Genomic DNA, 21,322 nt, shown 5'->3' with positions numbered 1-21,322 from the left:
TGTGTGGGGGGACGACAGTGTGTGTGGGGGGGAACAGTGTGTGGGGGGGGAACAGTGTGTGTGTGGGAGGGGGCAGTGTGTGTGTGGGGGGGGCAGTGTGTGTGTGTGGGGGGGGGCAGTGTGTGTGTGTGGGGGGGCAGTGTGTGTGTGTGGGGGGGGCAGTGTGTGTGTGTGGGGGGGGCAGTGTGTGTGTGGGGGATGACAGTGTTTGTGGGGGGGGGACAGTGTGTGGGGGGGCGACAGTGTGTGGGGGGGGAACACTATATGTGTGTGGGGACTGTGTGCGGGGGGGGACACTGTGTGGGGGAAACACTGTATGTGTGCGGGGGAGGGACACTCTGCAGGGGGGGGCACTCTGCAGGGGGGGCACTCTGCAGGGGGGGGAACATTGTGGGGGGGAACACTGTGTGTGTGGGGGGGACCCTGTGTGTGTGTAGAACACTGTAGGGGGGAACGGAGCTGCACAGGGGGGGGGGAACACAAACAAACAGGGGGGAGCGGAGAAACAGACAGGGGGAGTGGAGAGAGAGGAGGGAGTGGGAAATTATACTCCCGGCCAGCTAGTTTCTTATATTTTCTGTAGTCATACTCAAAAATTAGTTTTAAAACTCCATAAAGAGATTTAGAAAAAAAAAGGTATTAAGAGTCCTATTAAGTATATGATGGGTCACCAATGAAAAACTCATTAGTTCTGTCCTTAGGTAGCCACTTGTTTTTCCACTCCTGTGTTCATGAGATTGCCTGAACTCAAAAGGGGACTTGTGAAAATATTAATTTAAATATTTATAAATTATCCACTCATGTCATAGTTACAGAGTAGATGAGGTTGAAAAAAGACATACATCCATCAAGTTCAACCTATGCTAAATGTAGACAGATACTTTATCCTATATTTTTATTTACAGTATATTGATCTAGAGGAAGGCAAACAAAAAACCCCAGTGAAACATCATCCAATAATGTCTGATGTGCCTGACTCCAAATATTGGCAATCAGATTGGATCAAAATCCTTCCCATGTTTACTTATTTGGTATATCCCTGTATACCTTTCCTTTCTAAAAAAAAAACATGTCCAACCTTTTTTGGAAGATATCTATTGTATCTGCCATCACAGTCTCTATTGGTAATGAATTCTACATTTTAACTGCCCTTACTGCAAAGAACCATTTCCTCTGTTGCTGGTGAAATCTCCTTTCCTCCAAACTTAAAGTATAACCCATGTCATTTGTACTGCCCTTGGTATGAATAGTTTTTTTGAAAGCTCCTTGTATGGTCCCCGAATATATTTGATATCTGATATGGGAAAAGGGAAAGATGGGGATAGAACTCTCGCTTCAGGTAAATTAAGTAAAATTGTGATTGGACACAGGTGCAATAGGGAAAAAGCATAAATGACAAATAGAGAAAGAAATCCCTATAGAATGCACTCTGTGTCTAATGTAGTCTGAGTGTAAATTAAAATGCTTTCATTAATAATAGTCTAACAATATTTACAGATTGTATGATAGGGTCTATGGCCAATCAGTGAACATATATACATAAACATAAAATAAACACAGGATATCAATTGATCCCTAGTAAATCCGCTTGGAATAAAGGAGTTGGTCTTATACCCAGAGCTGATGTAGATAATTACACTGGAGTCTGGTGACTGAAGTTAATATTCAATACCCAATCTTATAACTGTTGTGATTGACCTTAATTAAGTCAAAAATACATAGAGGATGTGGATTAGATACACATAGGACCAGGTGGTCAAATCAGAGAGTATTGCTCCATATTCAGTCCACTATTTAGCAGTCAAAAAACAGACTACTGCAATACACCTCCTATATATCAGAAAGGGTGGGTCCAGATAACGCTCAGCTAGTCAGACAGGCCGTCCAGATTACTGTCACGGTGAAACTATTATAATAAAATATACTTTGTCACTGATTAGAATATCATTGCAGCTCCCATCAGACCTGTTAGTCGTATTTGATAACAGGGTAACTCCTAATCCCAATAAAATAATGTGGACTGGGAAGAAAACAATCTTAGAAACCTGTGTTAAATAAGCAGGTAGTGTGAATGCTTAATAGTGGTAAATCACATGCACTTAACAGACGGTCACATATAATAAGTGCCGATTGAGTAGTACTTCATGTTTAGAGTGGGTCAGCTGAGTTCCTACAGTAGCTACTAACTCACTGAAATTAGCTATAGGCACACCAATTGTGTTAAAAGCCTAGAGGCACGGATCCCGGTCCGTATCCCGTTATAGCCTCATAATATTAGCTAACCAAAAATAGATACAGTTGTAACAAGAGTGAAGCAAAATTGCCCAAACATGTAGCAGCTAACCAAAAATAGATACAGTTGTAACAAGGTGCAGCAAAATCGCCCAACCTTCATGTTCTAAAAAAGCAATATATGAATCACCTGATAACTACCCACATCACACATGCACTTGATACAGCTTCTAGTCAGGGGTTTGGCAGATAGACCGTCAGAACAGATAATAAATACAACTGATTGGCAACTTATTAGAAAAGTCTTAATATAGTTCTTAATTTCATCAATAGTGTTTTGTTAATAACTAAAGGCACATTATGTTGTATTTAAAAGCTTAGAGGCGGATCGGCGCCCGTATCAAATTATTGCCTCATAATGATAGCGAACTTGAGTGATATAAGTATACCAGGAGCGTGACAGAATCGCCAAACCTTTACGCTGATATAGCTTGTTATAACATAGTGTTGCGACCCCGACTGCATACCGGAAGCATTGTGACGTCAGTAAGCTCCACCTTCCACCTAGCACTTTGTCAAATCTGGTAACGTCCTATCGGACGGGGGGCATATTTATGTACAGGCTGTCACCTAGTCCAGATATGAATAATAGCTAATTTGCCCATTCTAAAATCAAACATTAGCCAGCCAGCATAAATAAAACTTTCTACTTACCCCTGCCATCATGAAGGGCGTCCTCGTCACCATACTCCAGGTCCATGTCCTCCGTTGGCAGCAAGTGTACAAGACAAAATACTGCTATAAAAATGTGACTGCTATAGTGGCTAATCATGCCCATATTTATGGATATGATGTACCACTGTGCCAAATCAATGGGAAGAGGGTGGGGGTTCTTGTGCCATCGTGGGTGGTTAGGCCTCTGGGTGGGTAGCGGGTTAATTACTATAGCGGTTATTAATCGTTAAGCTGATTAAGAGGTTAGGGGCCATTAGATTGTATTTTTTCTTGTACTCTTGCTGCCAACGGAGGATATGGACCTGGAGTATGGTGACAAGGACGCCCTTCATGGTGGCAGGGGTAAGTAGAAAGTTTTATTTACTTTATTTATGCTGGCTGGCTGGCTAATGTTTGATTTTAGAATGGGCAATTGAGCTATTATCCATATCTGGATAATAGTATTTATGCCCATTATTGTACTGTATGTGTTGTTGGGGGTAGAGGAGGTGGGTAGTATGATTGTGGTGTTTTTTTAATGTTTATTATGGGCAGCGAGGATGGGTGAAGTTGGCATTTGGCCCTTGGTGGGTGTTTATACCAACCGGGTTGGTAGCGGAAGGGGCTAACCCCTTCATTACCTTAATGTGCTAACCGCTAAGGTAATGAAGGGGTTATCTCCACCTGCAATCCCCCGCAAGGCCTAAACACCCACTAAGGGCCAAATACCACCTTCCCCCACCCCGAACCCACAATAAACATGGCGCCGGTAGTTAAACCCTTCATTGCCTTAGGGATTAGCCGCTACAGTAATGAAGTTGCCTCTAAATGCATTTTTCATGAATTTGATTCATGCAAGGGGCCTCCGGTAATGGTATTCATGTGTATCAGCTCTGGAGATCCCAGGCATCCATCGGGTGCAGGAAAAATGCATTTTTTTCCTAAGTCCCTCTCTCGCCGCCGCCTCTGAAGCTTCTTGGCAGCTTCACGCCAACTTTTTTTGGCGGGAGGAATTTGGGAGAAACTCGCAATTCTAGAGCCTTCCTTATCGAGGCTACTATTATTTATTTATTTATAAAATATTTTACCAGGAAGTAATACATTCAGAGTTATCTCTTGTTTAAGTATGTCCTGGGCACAGAGTTAAGACAAATAATACATGGTTACAAATACAGTTACATAAGTGAACAGGGTATACATTATATACAAGACATTGCATGAATTATTACATTACTAGAATCACATGAGTTTCAAAATTAGTGATAAGGGACTTATCGTGGCTCACTTGGCGATGTTTTTTGACGAGAGCTAAAAATGCATTCGCCGCCCACTTATCGAGACTTTCTGAATCGCTGTAGGCATTTTTGGCTGATAACAGCTAAAAAAGCCTCAATAAGTGTGTTATGAAGGCTACTAAAATAGGTGCCAATGTCTTTGTTGAACCCAAGTAATATTTTTTTTTGATAATTTATTTCAAATTAGACCATGTTATGATCACTGTTACCCAAATGTTCACAGACTTGAATATTTGTTATTACTTCTACATTGTTTGATATCACCAAATCCTGTATTGCCCCTCTCCTGGTTGGTTACGCAATAATTTGCGTCATGTAATTGTCTTTAAGCATCCCCCAAAAAACTGTTTCTTTTCGTTGTAATGCTAATCTCATTGCCCTAGTCTATGTGTGGATAAATAAAATCATCCATTATGAAACATGACCTAGTTGTGATGCCTTCTCTATTTGCAAAAGTATTTGGTCTTCCTCAATCTCACAGATATTTGGTGGTTTATAGCATATCCCTACAAACATGTTCTTTGTACTTTTACCTCCACTGCTAATTTCTATCCACAAAGTCTCTACATTTTCATAATTCCCTTCATAAACAATCATCCCTTAAAATAGATTTTTGATCCGGTTTAACATATAAACATACTCCTCCACCTCTTCTATTTGCTCGATCCCTCCGAAAAAGGGAATAACCCTCTAAATCAGGGGGGCACAAACTTTTTTCCCTGAGCCCCCCTGCCGGCGGTCCCCTCACTCCCGCGCCCCCCTTAACCCCCACATACCTGCGCTCCGGCGTCATGACGTCATGTTTCCATAGCAACGTGACATCACATGACCTCGCGGCGTCATTTTGACGCCCCCCCGTCGGCAGTCTCACACCCCCCCTGGGGGTTGCGCCCCACAGTTTGCGCACCGCTGCTCTAAATGAACTGTCCAGTCATGAGTTTCATCCCACCATGTTGCAATAATGCCTATGATATCATACTGCTCCCTTGTAGCAATTAATTTAAGCTCCCCCATTTTATCTGTCCGGCTTCTTGTATTAGCAAGCATGCATTGAAGTTTTTTTTTCCAGTCTGTGCTATTTTCTTAGCTACTCCAGCCTTTCTACGCCAATTGTATTTAGTCTTTAGAAATGTTCTAGTATTATCTGTATTTAATATGGGTGTCTCTCCTTGCTTGCAAAACTCTCACTTGTCCTCATTCTATCTCCATGACACCTAGCTATTTCCCCAGTCCTATCTATTCTGTTTAGTTAATTATCTGTTTCTTGACCCTCCCCCCTCTATCCTAGTTTAAAATCTCCTCCAACCTTTTTAACCCCCTCTCCCCTAGCACAGAACATCCCTCTTCTTTTAGGTGCAATCCATCCCTACCATAAGGATAGCACCTCTCAGAAAAGGATACCAATGCTCTAAAAACCCTCCTTCCTTCACCACTTTCTTAGCCATGCATTAACCTCCCTGATCTCTGACTGTCTCCCTGCGGTAGCGCATGGCACTGTTAGTATTTCAGAAAACCCTACCTTGGAGGCCCTTGCCTTAAGCTTGCGGCCTAGAACCCTGCAATAATGTTTAAGGACGCTCCATCTTTCTCTAACTTTATCATTGGTGGCAACGTGAACCAAGATCGCGGGTCAGTCCCAGCCCCTCCCAACAATCTGTCTACCCGATCTGCAACGTGCCAAACTCGATCCCCTGGGAGACAACAAACTGTTCGGTACATGCAGTCATGGCAACAGATTGCCCTCTCTACCTTCCTAAGAAGGGAGTCCCCTACTACCTCAACCTTGATCTCTGAGTATCCTGAGTCCCCTCTGTGCTGGAGGAATGATTCCCCTGACTGCTAGAGGAATCAGTATCACCCAGCCTTGTCATTCCTTCCCTGACACTCCCAATATCTTCACTCAATCTGGCAAAACTATTGGGATGGGTCAGATCAGAAATGGCCTGCCTCTTCACCCTACTTCACCTTCTAACTGTTACCCTGCTACCTAACTGTTCCTTGTTCTCACTCACAGCTCCGCCCTCTGCACCATTAGTCCCAACCAGGGCCTGCTTAGTGAGCACTAAACTCCTTTCAAGATTGCCAAGTCTTTCAATATTGCAAGTTGCCTCTTCAGATCAGCAATCTGAGACTCAAAGAGACCACCTGCTCACACTTCTCACAGTTATATGCTCCCTGGAACAGCTGCTCCAAGTGCACATACATGTGGCAAGATGTACATTGAGTGGCATTCTCAATCCTGCTCATTGTTGCAACTATGGAGTTATAAGTGCTAACAATTTAATGTACCTCAAACTACTATACCTTGTTTAACCCCTTCCCTGTTCCAACTCCTTCTGGTTCTAACTCCCTCCTCCTGCAGTTCTGGTTTCACTTCTCCCCACACATTTTTATTTTTGGGCGCCCAGTATCCCGGAACACTAGGGCCAGGGATCTCCTCGTCAACCTGCTACTGGCATTAGCCAAACTGGCTATTTATAAGTCCTGGAAGCAGCGTTTGGCTGGGGAGGTATCCCTCACCTGCCAGGCCTTATTCCGGGAGCTGATGCACTCCGGTATCTGAGCAGAGTACACCCACGCTGTGGCCTCTGGGCAGGAAGCTGCGTTCACTTCCCAGTGGGCCTTAATCAGGGTGCTCTTCTCGGTATCCCCCCATGGTTTTTCTTTTAAGCTTAACCTCCTTATTTAGTGCACTGTTTTTCTTATTTACAGCTGCACTAGTTTCTGGCCTAAGTTTATTTTAGTTTGAGCCTTACCATTTTCTGGTTGGTCTCTCGGCCAACCAGCTGTCGTATTACCTGATTGGCTGGCTTTGCCAGCCAATCAGTATAAGGCTTAAATAGATCTAGTTCTAACTCAACACTTAATACAAACAGCATTTGAAATCAAACAGTAATTCAATCACACGGATCAGGACATGCAAGCTCAGGATTAATTAAAAGCCTCTGTTTTCAACATGTCATATCACGTAAATGTAATGCAGTACTAACATATCTAGAAAAAAAACACTTCTGTGATTATAAGCATTGATTAATAAATACTGTATGATGTTTGTTGAGGAGTCTATTGACAAATATCTTTTCAGTTACTAATGGCAAAAAGCAGAAAATGTCTGTGCAGCAGAACAGGTAACAAAAAGAACCAAACTATCTCCATTAAAAATATTTCATATGAAGAAAAACACTGTGTATAGCTAAAATAGGATTTAAAAAACTCTTTAGCTAAAGTTAAACTGTGCCTATTAGACTGTCAATGTATATGTAGCCTAGTCTCCGGCCGCTACCTGTTTCCCTCGGCCCTACCAGTGTAAGTCCTTTTAGGTACAGGCAGTGGATGGGTTAATTCCTCCAGAAGGCCTAGTGTGCTATTGCAGCCTTAGATGCAGTAACTGTATCCAAGGGCGGGGATAGCAACAGCCAGAGAGTGTTAGCTTGGGGGAGGTACTGGCTGGGTCACATGCTGGATTGTGATGACCTGTCAGTATCAGACCTGCCCTGTTATGGGACAGGGTTACTAGCCCAACCTCAGGGTATATAAACTGGCTATCTCCCAAAAGTGGGTGTGTCTCTTTCCTCCCCCTATGGAGTGAGCAACAACTTCCCTGCTCTCAGAAGGGGAAGCAGGAGGAGCATCATGCAGGAGGAAACTTGGATGGGCCTCAAGCCTTGAAGTGACCTTCTAAGGGGAAGCAAGAAAAGGGATGTACCTGCTGTAAGATCTTAACCAATGCAATAAATACCATGGAACCAGATGCAAGTGTGATTCACTGTCTTGGGCTAAAGAAAAGGTGTCTGTCTGGACCATTCTACTATAGTCCAGAGGATCCTCGCTGACTGGAGGCGCTGCAAACATGAACAAAGGCACCCTATATACCTGTCCTGATAATCCCCACACCATCGCGGAAGTGTTCAGCCCTCCTGCTGCCTCACAGGTATGCACCATCTTAGATCAAAGACATTAGTAGCAGACCAGATCTCACTTAGGGTGAGGGAAAGGGGGCTACATATATTATCACTGGTTCTTCATCCATTACTATGAAGATCATATACTGATTGTACAGTATGTCTTCAGTTATAGGCCTCTATTCAGTATGCAGTGGATGCATCTTCCCTTTGCTGGGGGAAACTTCAGCCACATTTAAATTATTCTATCAAAATTATTCACTTCAAAAGTCAAATGTATTTAGATTGAAAACTTTACTCACCTACAAATGTAAGTAGAATCGCCAGCAAAAGTACGAGTGCACAAACACATGGAATCAGAATAAGCAGCAAAATCCGTAGGTACTTGGCAGATGCCAGCTTCTGAGAACAACCCTCCCCCATATTATCTTCATCTGCTCCAAAGACCTGAAGCACAGAGAAAGAAAAACAGCTTTGTAACCATTATCCAATTCCACTAGTTGCAAGAATTATTCCAACAGCTGCTCTCTTATACATAATTATAGTATCACAAAAACCAATGACCAGTAGTTAAAAGACCAGGAATAGCATACATTTTTTCTTACATCTCTATGGCATGACAAAACACAAATAAATATTAACTGTTGTGTAGACGGAAAAAAAGGCTAAGGATACTCAGTTCATGTCTATTTTAAGACACTTTCACAATAATTTACATAGTCTGTCAACTGATATCCCTTTCCCTTGCACCCTGTGATGTAAAAATAATTAGCTGTGCTATTTATATGTGGGGAATACCATCTACTACAAATGGAATGGTGTTACACTATAAAAGATATCAGGTCAACCATTACTTGTGTGGCAGAGAAAGAGGAAGCTGGAAGTGCTCATTCTAAAGAACGAATAAATAGCTCTTACATGTACAGTAAATATTGTGTGCATGTAAATACAATGTTCCTGACAGGGAACATATTACATTGTTCCATTATTTTCCATTGGTGTTCTTTTTGCAATGTATCCCATGTTTTTAAGCTTGGATTTATAATTGCATGGTATGATACCCTGTAATGCACTAACAAGAAAGTTCTTCAAATACTGTATGTAACAGATCATGCAGAGTTTTAGACACACGCGCACACACACATCTGCATGTGTACTCTCGTGCCGTAAAATACACATGTAAGTGAAAGTGAAGAAGAAAACAGACTCTTCAAAAGTTGAACTCAAACCATATTAAAACTTAACCTTTACTATATTAGCAAATAAAATAAAGGAGTTGAAAAAATTAGGCAATGTCAAACTTAGCTTTTAATATATTTACATATAAGAAATATGAGTGAGCATAAAATGACACAATATACTGTATATATACATGTGGCGGGGTACCCCCTGGCTACTATTCTACCCAATGGGCTGGCAGTAAACCCTGGTATTTACAGGCTTGCCAGTAGTTGGTATGGGGTTTTCCCCTTCACCTTTGGTACTTCACTTGAGTGACGAAAGGGGGTGGTACATCCTGTTGTAGCTGGGACAACGGGGTGTCCGCCTTCTGGCTGTACTTAAGGGCAGGACCGCCCTAAAGTTAGCACATTGTTCCTTCCCTGAGGAAGGCAGGTCACACGACTGGGAGCCTGAGATTGGGGCCTACCCATGTGCTCTTCCCTATGGGGAGGAGTGAGTGTGGACCAATACCTCTGCCTCTGCTAGGTAGGTGGGGAAGAGCTAGGATGGGTGTGGGTGCCCTTGGCCTGTAGTGGCGGTCCAGGGACTATCTTCAGTTAGTATTGACTGACTGTATCCAGCAGAAGACTGCTGAGTACCTGTTACTGCAGAAGTGTAGTAATAAACCGTTCCTGTTTGCAATATACCTCTGGCCTGGTGTGTGATCTAACTGGGGAGAGAGGTACAGTTCTATCGTGGGAGATCAGCTCCATTTCCCTGGAGCCTACGGGAGATGGAGGTGCTGCACTGCTAAGTATTATGTGGGGTATGAACCCCAGAAGCCTGTTCCTGTGTCCCCAAGTCATTGCGGACAACTCAGTCCTCCTGTTGCCAGCAGGTATATGCACCATACACCCTGTAATGGCCCCTATCTGCGATTGGGGGGGGGACCACTGTTACATTTGGAGTCGCTGCTGGGATGTAGCTTTAACAGGACAGGCTTTCAGCAAAACAAAGCTGGATGTACTGTAACAAGGTACGCTTCCAGAACAAGTGGTAAAGAAGGAGGGAGGCTAGGTATAGTCGGGGAGATTTATTCCTCACAAGGAACTACTGTACGACCCTTCCGGCGATGTTACATTGAATTATATATATATAGCCCGGTTTCCCCCCCCCCCCCTCCCTCCCCTCTGGGACAGAGAGAGACTGCACAGCCTATGCTACGTGAGTGTGGTGCACTACCTGTTTTGAGCAAGAGATCTTGAGTTGTCTGCGGTATTGTGGAGACCAGAACAGGCTTTTGGTTCTCTTACTGTAGTTCTTCTCTGTACTCAGCGCCTCCAGCTGTAGTGGGATCCAGTGTGTTCCGAATATCAGCCCCCACCACGGAATCCTTCTCCCCCCCTGTCCAATGACTGACACTCAGACAGGGGAATATAGTAGAACCAGGAACATTTATTGGCATCCTCATACATAGCCACTGCAGCTCTTCTTACAGCGCTGTATGGTCTCTGAAGTCCCCGACTTCTAGAGGGTGCCTACACCATTAGTAATGTGTAATGAGTCTGATGTTCCCCAGGCCTCCGCCTGTGGTGGGGTGAGCCAGCTCATCCTCGCAATGGGAGAGTCTGACAACCCATGCTCTCTCTTCTCTCTCCAGAGCACGACTAACCAAACTAACTTTTGGATACTCCTCTTCCTCAGGAAACAGGGGCGGGCTCATGGACTGCACCAATCCCTGATAAGCTACACATAGGCCATGAGTCATCACCGCACTCCTGTCCATCAAAGGAGGAGCACAAGGGGGGGTCAATAGCCCACAGATTAACCCATTAATGCCATGACTTACTAGGGGCTTACATAACAGATATACTATGGGGAAAGAGAGGTATTATGGGACATACACTGTTACACATACATATATATATATATATATATATATATATAAAATCAAAAGTAGTCAGCCCTAGTAAGAGCAAACAAAGGACAGCACTCAGGGATAAGATGCAAAGAATAAACCTGTATTCAGATGGTATACAGCACAAAAAATCCAATGTTTCGGTCCAGGAAGGACCTTCCTCAGGGTAGTGCTGCCTTCCTGGACCGAAACGGTATATATATATATACAGCTAAACCCGTTATAACGCGCCTCGTTATACCGCGATTCGGTTATAACGCGGTTTTCCCGTGGCTCCCGTTTTTAAAAAAATAAATAAATAAATTTAAAAAAATTTTTTGCACACTGCACACACTGCGCACACTCACTGCACACACACTGCTCATTGCTCACACTGCACACACACTGCTCATTGCTCACACTGCACACACTGACACACTGCTCATTGCTCACACTGCACACACTGACACACTGCACACACACTGCACACACACTGCTCATTGCTCACACTGCACACACTGACACACTGCACACACACTGCACACTGCACACACACTGTAGTACTTTCCGTATACAGGAAAATGTGAACATCGGCAGTATAACATTTCTTTCCTGTATTTCACTGATGAACTTACACACACTTACAGACACTCACAGACACTCACACACACTTACACACAGTTATGCACACTTACACACACTCACAGACACTTACACACACTTACAGACACTCACAGACACTTACACACACTCACAGACACTTACACTTCAGACCGTGGCGATTTTTAAATATACTGTAGTACCAGAAAGTACTGCCGTTGCGGTGGTGGCGTCGGTGGGGAGGTCGCGCGGCAGGGAGCTGAAAACTGGCGGAAACTGGTTGTATAGCGTTTTTTTTTCTATTCAGGGGGAAGCCGGGACCGGAGGGACATCCCCGCTCCCATCTCCTGCCCCGCGGGCTGTCACGCGGTGACAGGGGGAAGCCGGGACCGGAGGGACATCCCCGCTCCCATCTCCTGCCCCGCGGGCTGTCACGCGATGACAGGGGGAAGCGGGGACCGGAGGGACATCCCCGCTCCCATCTCCTGCCCCGCGGGCTGTCCCGCGGTGACAGGGGGAAGCGGGGACTGGAGGGACATCCCCGCTCCCATCTCCTGCCCCGCGGGCTGTCCCGCGGTGACAGGGGGAAGCGGGGAGCGGAGGGACATCCCCGCTCCCGTCTCCTGTCCCGCGGGATGAATCTGCGTTAAAGTGGCGGCCATTTTTTTTTTTCGCGACCCCGTTAGTAACACGGTGGTCTCGTGGTGGACCCCGAGACCCGCGTTATAACAGGGTTTAGCTGTATACACACATACATACATACATACATATACTTGTTTGGGTGTAGATTAAGGGTTGAGTTGTTCAATTAGATTCTCAACTAACTGGCCGGTCTTATAGGTGGGAGGCTGATTGCATGCCTCACCACCAATATATCTTTGCAACTTACAATCAATTTATGCTCGACTATTGTATTATTTAGTGATTTCACTCTATTTAGGGGTATTATTTTGTTGATACATTTACTTGGGAGGTATCTGACTGTTTTATCTTTTTAGTGTTTATTTTGACGTATTTATTAATAAATGTATACACTTTTCGGATACCAGAGTGCTTTTGGTGGGATACTTTTCTCTCTTTCTTGTATATATGTATGTATATATGTATAATGAACAGTTCATTAGCTTCTGCTGTTTGCTCATTTGAGTTCAGCTGTGTTCTATTCCACCAAGTGTATCTACTTTTGCCTTGAGCTCTTTTCAGCTGCAGTATACTGTAGACCGGACGGTCTTTACTCTCAGTGGGATCCTTTGGGATCCCACTGTGTGTATAGGGATTTTCTCTTTCATCTTTCCTGTCCAGGTCATTCTAGCACTGTCCATTATTTGTCGGTTGCTATTTATTTGAGTATGTATGTGTGATAGTGGTTCTTGTGTTATATTTCGTTATAGGCTGTTCTTGGATCCTCGTTTGGTCTTAATCTGTTATTTTAATTTTCTCTTTGCTCTTCTTGTTACCATGTCACGATAAATAAACCTTTTTGTATTTTTTCAAATTTGATCACAGGGCTTGTTTTTGGGATTGTCTCTCTTTTCTGTGTTATTTTCCCATACCACCGCCACATTACTTTATTAGTTATACATTGTGGTTTTGATCTTCACTTCACATGTCATAGACAGGTCTACAACCCTGCCTTTCAACCATTATCACCTCGCATACAGTGCTCCCACAGCAGCAAGGGATTCTGGGAAATGACATGCAAATGAGCACACAATGTGTCACCTTTTGCCTGGAATATCCATTCACATGGAGCCCATTTAAGCTGATGTATCCCATTCACACAGCTTTTAAACACAGCATGGGACTAGCAAAGCAAGTTTAAATGTATATGTATGTGTATATATATATATATATATATATATATATATATATATATATATATATATATATATATACAGTATATCTTTGTTAAATGGTAAAAGTGATTTGCATTAGAATTTGTTCCTTTTTAACGAGGATCTAAACAAGGCAAGATGGGAATCTATTCATCCTAGAATTTATATATTTAGAAGAATGCATATGAAAACAATTACACAAGACGCAGTACTTTATTACCCACAATACATAAAAAGCAGGATGCATAACTACCCACAGATATTCCAGGGCTAAAATGTAGCATTGAAGTTTTATGACATTAATTAAACATGTCATTTTAGATCAAAATCTGCCGTAAGTCTAGAATGCTATGGGGAAATGATGAAATCATTAATCTTTAACCTTCCTCTGACCAAGACACTAAATGGATCAACGGAGCATGATGGTGTATATTACATTTCAAAGGCACAAGCGTCTGGTCCTAATATAGGTGGCATTCTAGTCTTCAGAGAAAATATACAAATGAGTAATATAGCGATGTACATACATGATTCCACAGGTATGTGCACGTGGATTCAATAAGCATATGTAATTCTAATAGAATATGCATAGAATTCTAAGAGACTATACTCCTTCCTACATGGATTCAATAAGCATATGTAATTCTAATAGAATATGCATACAATTCTAAGAGACTATACTCCTTCCTACAATGCATCATTCACAAAGGTACTTGACCTCCCTGTCCAAGTTTGAGGTTTTGGAACAATTCAATTTCACATGAATTTCCTAATTACAACGCAGATATGAAAAACTAGACATACTGTACAACGGGGGAGATTATATCAAGGCAAATTTGAAGAAAAAGCGACGCAAATTATGGCATGTTCCATCTCTTCAGTATATCAGTGTATCAAGATCTTTGCTCCAAGTCAGGGGCGGAATTACTAGTGATGTAGCCAGTGCAAGGCACCTGGGCCCGCAGCCTTACAGGAGCAAAATGTTCAATACAGTATCCTACAAGTTTTTTTTTAGTTTTTTTATTAATGTTTTTATAAATTAGTTCTGCAGTATTAGATATTACTTACTGCATTAGAAAAATCAACTCAATGCCATTTATAATGAGTTTTAATATACTGAGCATCCATTCATTTCTATAGCAAATTTTAGTATATCTCCCCAGCAGGGCAAGATCTGGGTAACACTTTCCTGTTTGTGATCATTTGTTGCCAATATTCCCAGCATTTTGAGCTGCAAACTGTAACAATAGATAATGTTATCTTAGTAATATAAGAATACATAATAGCTGCTGTGTTACACTGAGTGAACGATTGATTGAAACTAAATGGTGGCCATTTAGTGAACCATGGGAATCAGGATCTTTGCTGATCGATCACTTGAGAACTAATTGATCTGCAGCTTCTGTAATACATTTTCATTAAATGTAATCAAATGTTGCATATAGTAAAATAATATATATATAATTTTTTGTGTAAGGTTCCGCTAGTTGTGCCTCTTTTGATGCAGCCCTCGTGTGTGAATCTGCCTGCAAAACCTGTCCCTTGCTACAGCGATTGCCTGTTGCTGCCCGACTGTGAGCCACCCTCGCCGGCCCTGTGACCCTCCTCACCCCTCGTCTGCACAGTAAATGCCTCAGGCTCAGTATTACCCCGCAGGCCCAGGAACTCCCCCGCCAGACTGTTACCCTCTACACTGGGTCTGTGAAAGTCCCTCACGCCCTGCCCCCCATGCCCCCTTAGAACGCACGTGCTCGGCACACAGCTCTGTTTTAGCTATATGCACTACTATATTTATACTAACTCTGAATTCCTCATGTTCGTGTGTGTGTTGTTTTTTTAGGTTGCCCATTGACTGCTATAGTGGCTTATCGTGGCCACATTATATGGGCATTATGTACCACTGTATCAATCAATGGGTAGAAGGTGGGGATATTTTCCCCGGGGTGGGTGGCTAGACCGCCCGGGTGGGTAGCGGGGGAGGGGGGTTAACCCCTTAATTACTTTAGCGGCTATTAACCGCTAAGGTGATTAAGGGGGTAGCGGCAATTAGATTGTATTTTTTCTTCTTGTGTTCCTGCCAACAGAGGACAAGGATGCGGAGGATAGTGATGAGGACATCCTTCATCCTGGCAGGGGTAAGTAGAAATTTTATTTACTTTCTGCTGACTGACTAATGTTTTATTTTGAATGGGCAAATGAGCTATTATCCAATTATCCATATCTGGATAATAGTAATTTTAACCAATGCTGTACTTTATGTGTTGGGGTTAGAGGAGGTGGGTATTACGGTGGCTGTGCTTTTTATGTTTATTGGGGGTATTGGGTGAAGGGGGTAGTTGCCCCAAGGGTGGGTGGTTAGGCCTACCAGGTTTGGTAGCGGGAGTGGTTAACCCCTTCATTACCATAGCGCAGGCCTGCACAACATACGACCCGCGGGCCGCATTCGGCCCGCCTGGACTCCTGTGCGGCCCGCGATGCCCTCCTTCCCCCCCACAGCCCGCTCTGCAGACACAGGAGGGAAGGAGCACCAGCATTTTAACATGCTCCCCACCCCCTCCTGAGCCCACTCTGCCGAGCGCTAGCATTGTGATGCCCCCCCACCCAACCCCCTCTGCCTATTAGGGAAGGATCGGCAGCAGTTTGATGGGATCCCCTGCAGGCAGAGAGGAGAGAAGGAACAGAGCAGACTGCAGAGGGTGAGGGCGGGGTCAGTGACAGCGGAGCCTGTTAGTGAGAGCAAGAAGTGAGGTGGCTGCTGCCAGGGCCCAAGATGGCTTCCACCCCTCCAGCCATGCTCCACAGTGAAAGGTAGGACACGCCCCCCCCCCTGCAGCTGCTCCTCAGAGCTAGTGTGAGTGTGTGAGTGTGTGAGTGTGTGAGTGTGTCAGTGGCAGTGTGGCAGTGTGGAAGTGCCAGTGCAGGTCAGTGTCTGTGCCTGTGCTGGTCAGTGTCTGTGCCTGTGCAGGTCAGTGTCTGTGCCTGTGCAGGTCAGTGTCTGTGCCTGTGCAGGTCAGTGTCTGTGCCTGTGCAGGTCAGTGTCTATGCCTGTGCAGGTCAGTGTATGTGCCTGTGCAGGTCAGTGTCTGTGCCTGTGCAGGTCAGTGTCTGTGCAGGTCAGTGTCGGTGTCTGTGCAGGTCAGTGTCGGTGTCTGTGCAGGTCAGTGTCGGTGTCTGTGCAGGTCAGTGTCGGTGTCTGTGCAGGTCAGTGTCGGTGTCTGTGCAGGTCAGTGTCGGTGTCTGTGCAGGTCAGTGCCTGTGCAGGTCAGTGTCTGTGCCTGTGCAGGTCAGTGTCTGTGTCTGTGTAGGTCAGTGTCAGTGTCTGTGCAGGTCAGTGTCTGTGTCTGTTCAGGTCACTGTCTGTATCTGTGCAGGTCAGTGTCTGTTCCTGTGCAGGTCAGTGTCAGTGGGTTGGGGTTGGGGTTGGGTGGGGGCGGGGGGGGGTGATATAATGATGATCTGTGGGAGGGGGGGAGAGAATATATGATGAGGATGATGATGAGGGGTGCTGGGGGAAATATGATGATGATGACGACGACGACGACGACGACGATGATGATTTTACCCGTGCGGCCCAAATCAGTTTTCTTTGGAGCAGTTCGGCTCTTCTCACTTTACAAGTTATGCAGGCCTGCCATAGCGGTTCCCACTGCTATGATAGTGAAGGGGCTAACCACTCCCCCAACCTTCCCGTCAGACCTAACCACCCACCCTGGGGCAACTACTCCCTTCATCCACCCTGTCTGCCCCCAATAATCAGGCTATTCAAGTTTAACCCCTTAATTGCCTTAGCGGCTTGCCGCTAAGGTAATGAAGCTGTTTTTATTTTAATTTTAATACTAGTGTGCATGAGCAGGGGGTCTCCGGAGCATAATCGCGTTAATTTCAGGTCCGGGGACCCCCTGCTTCCGAAGATACAGGCCCCTTTATGGGGTGCCGGTATCCCCATGCAATGTTTAAATGTCCAAATATTGTAACAAAGTGAAAAATAGGCGCAAAAAACTTAGTTTGTGATTCTTACTTAATAGTAAAAAATGTATAGATTAATAATCAGTGTATGTCACAATTATGCATACATATAAGTGAATATAAATAAACTAGTGCAGTGCAAAAAAGTAAAATGTGCAATACAAGAAAGTAATAAATTTGAACCCCCTGCTCAAAACCCTCTGGTGGGGTTCGTCTTCACTTGTCCCCAAGATGTAGAAATTGGTTCTCAGATTCCAGGAGGAGCATAAAGGGGAAACAAAAAACACAGAGATACTCTAAGTGTAGAGGTTCTTATATTCAGTAAATGTGATGATGAAGTCTTGGCTCTTTTAGGAGGCCCACTTACAAAACGTAAGATATAATCAAGCAGTGTGTAGGGGGATTAACATCTCTCCCCGACAGGTGTGGTATGAGGTAGCAGGTAGTCAGTGGCTATCACTCCAAAGACAGGTGTGGTTGAACCAATGTTTAAATGTCCCGCATCATGTGATCAGGACATTTAAACGCATAGGAGATACCGGCACCTCATATCAGGGCCTGTATCTCGGGAAGCAGGGGGTCCTCGGACCTGAAATCAACGCAATTCTGTTCCTGGAGACCCCCTGCTCACGCACACTAGTATTAAAATTCAAATAAAAACAGAATTTAATAAGAGGTATCATTCTGCATCTCTGTGCTTAATTTTTTTTTTTATCATGTATTTGCTTTAAAAGAATGTGCTAATTCTGAGGTGGCATAAAAATTTCTGACTAAAAATGTACGCTCGGAAACGAGCAGTTGTTTGTTGTTGTATTTTTCTCTACCTTGCCTAATCTGCGATTTTAGCATTAAAGGGACAATCCCATTTAGCTCACAAAAATATAAACAGATAAACAATTTAGTTCCTCAAGCAAATGTAATTATTTTTAATGTTAATAAAAAAACAAGCTTTGGTTTCTTTAAAAACTAAGATAGTATGTCCTTATTTCTATGTACTGGATATTAGATTGATTCACTAAAAGTTATTACAGTACAACTAATCTGAGAAGTCTTTATCAATGGAATTATAGTGTACAAGAGACTTCTTGGTTGGATAACACCTAAAATGAGCGGCGTGGCTTTGAAAGCTCTGTAAACTATATCCTCATCTATGAAACACTCCCATGTTTGTTACTGAAAAGTATCACACTATAACAACACCTCTACAATTCTTCAATGTTACTAGAACTTGGCTACTGATCAGAAAGTCACAAAACCTACTGTAAATGCAACAAAAAAAGCAACTTACCTTCAAGCAGGACACATAGGTTTGCAAAAGATACAAAAATCTTACATTCTAAATTTACGCTTTTGATATTTAATAAAGAAAATAAAATGTTTTAAAATAACTACTCAGTTTGCTGTTATTTTGCTTTGCTATGCTAAATGTTTTCATTGTTATATTGCAGGGGTGGGCAAACTTTTGGCCCTTCTTTAAAAAGTTGGACAGAAAGTTGATTAAATGTTGCCATTATGTGCCAGAAACCCAGAATATTGATTTAAGCTATTGTTTCTGGAGTACAGACGTTAAATATATTTCAATTTCCATTCACCCCTGATGTACATCAGATACAGAGATATAGATATATTTATCACCGGCCATAATGTGAATAATCACTCAAAATTTACCTTTGAATATTTCATAGTAACAGGAAATTTATTGGACACTACAAGCACCACAAAAGACGCAGCGATCTACAGAAAATCCACAGACCAAGATCGATATTTACATAAATCCATCTTATTGTACATTCCAGCCACACCAAAAATCAGTCATTCCAGCCAGACACCATAGAATTTGCTCCAGCACATGGACAAACACTTCACATTGCTTAGTAATGCATTCATGGAACAAGGCCACTCTTCCCGACAAATAGGCAGTGACATGGAACGTGCCATACACATCCCCCAAAAAAGAAAAAACTGAATGTACAGATGCAGCGTAATTTACTTGGGGGGGGGGGGGGGAAGGGTGCCATGAAGTGCGGCATGAACACTTTGTTGTCCGAACCTCGTCTGCAACCGAGCAGCACCCACCTCGTCTGTGGTCAGCTGGAATTATTTGTGCACTGAATATCTTCGCCTACGATACTCTGAATGCTACATACAGTGCAGTAGTAACTCAGCAGGTGTCTGAATACAAGATACAATGTACACTTCTCTTTGTCTAATGACCTTGTACAGTTCCACACGTTATTAAAAAAACACTATGCATTAACCAAATCTGTCTCAAAACATTGTACTGTACATGACATGGGATAAGGCGCTTTCTCCATGCCACACAAGACTGGCTATATATATTGTGCCCTTCAAGTCAGGAAAGATAAGAGTACACCTCTGAGATCTCTCAGTATATCATAAGTATATCATTAAGACCTTCCCATTCTACAAAAATAGCAAACTAAAAAGGCTGGAAGAATTCTATTTGACACAACATAAGCATTAATTATTGCTTAATTAGAAAAACACGCCCTGGCAAGAGGGACGGTTGCTGGGCACTGCATGCATCATGAATGAGTCTATTTCGAAGATGACAACTTTTGAAGGAGAAATAGATATAGAATAATAGACCTTCCCAAACCGATCGTTCCATTCTCCCCCACCAAGTAGCTGCCTCCACCTGAGTACCTACTTCAACCTGAGTACCTGCTGGAACCCAAAAAGGAGATGAACCTACATCCCAACTACATGATTGATTCGAACAACTACGTACAGCACACCCCTTGCATCAACAATGGGTAGCTGCCACCCAATTTTCAGCCTGTGGATAATAAAGGTAAATATAAGTTTACATAGAACTAACATTCCCAAATTAACTTTATATGTGTTCCACGCATGCGCCTACATTCAAAGACCTGCATGCATATACTCTAGACGGTGTACTTTAAGCATTTATGATTTCTTGTTTATTAATAGGTACAGTAAATAATCTTACAATTATTTTACAAAATTAAACCATCAAACAGCCAGAAAAAGATGTTGATTGAAGTCTTACAAATTATTAATATTTTCAACTTTTTTCTACTTACTTCTGTTACATGCATGTTATATTCAACTTCATATTTTAGTATTTTCAACTTGAATACTGTAGAGATATTTTATTTTAATCCAAGTGGGTACATAGAGACATATGATTACACTTTTATAGTAGGGGAGTTTAACTAACAGTGTTTAATGATTCATTGTAATACAGTGTTTTGTACTTTAATATTTGAACATAAGGAACATGATAAAGATTAAAAGAGTGCAGATGTATAGGCAAACTGTGTGGCCTTTGAATAAAAACATTAGGAGCAAAAGTGCATACAGTACTGTACTATACTGTACTTACATGCACAGAAACGTAATGACATGGCGTTTCAACCATGTTCCATATTTTCATGCATGTATTTCTTTTCGATTATTAATATATAACTGTAGGAGACAAGTGCAGAGGTATAACCATGGAGACGTATTTAAGGGAAAATAAATGTTGGCTTTTTTTTTAGTCCGCGGCTTTAAACAATACAGCTTTATATCAACATGCAAAACAAACAGCCTACCCCTCTGTAAGGGCTAACTCATACTTCCCAGTCCCTATTTGCAGGGCTGGGAGGATAGACCTCTTACCAGCATCTGAACCAAAATCCAAAGAGGCACCCGTTATCAGGGGTTCTTTCCCTCAGTCCGAATCTGGGTTGG

The 21,322-nt window shown here is 43.0% G+C and overlaps 1 protein-coding gene across 1 annotated transcript in view; it reads right to left on the bottom strand.

Moving 5' to 3' along the window:
• Positions 1-21,322, bottom strand: part of CORIN (corin, serine peptidase) — a 330,632-nt gene that overhangs the window by 274,284 nt on the left and 35,026 nt on the right. Inside the window, exon 2 of the mRNA XM_075566957.1 lies at positions 8,446-8,590. Coding sequence (XP_075423072.1) covers positions 8,446-8,590 — 145 coding nt within the window. The remainder of the gene's footprint in view (positions 1-8,445; positions 8,591-21,322) is intronic.

This window comes from Ascaphus truei, chromosome 1 (genome assembly GCF_040206685.1).
Source record: "Ascaphus truei isolate aAscTru1 chromosome 1, aAscTru1.hap1, whole genome shotgun sequence".
Taxonomy (NCBI): domain Eukaryota; kingdom Metazoa; phylum Chordata; class Amphibia; order Anura; family Ascaphidae; genus Ascaphus; species Ascaphus truei.
The sequence above is the reverse complement of the archived record's forward strand: the minus strand, read 5'-3'. Positions and strand labels throughout refer to the sequence as shown.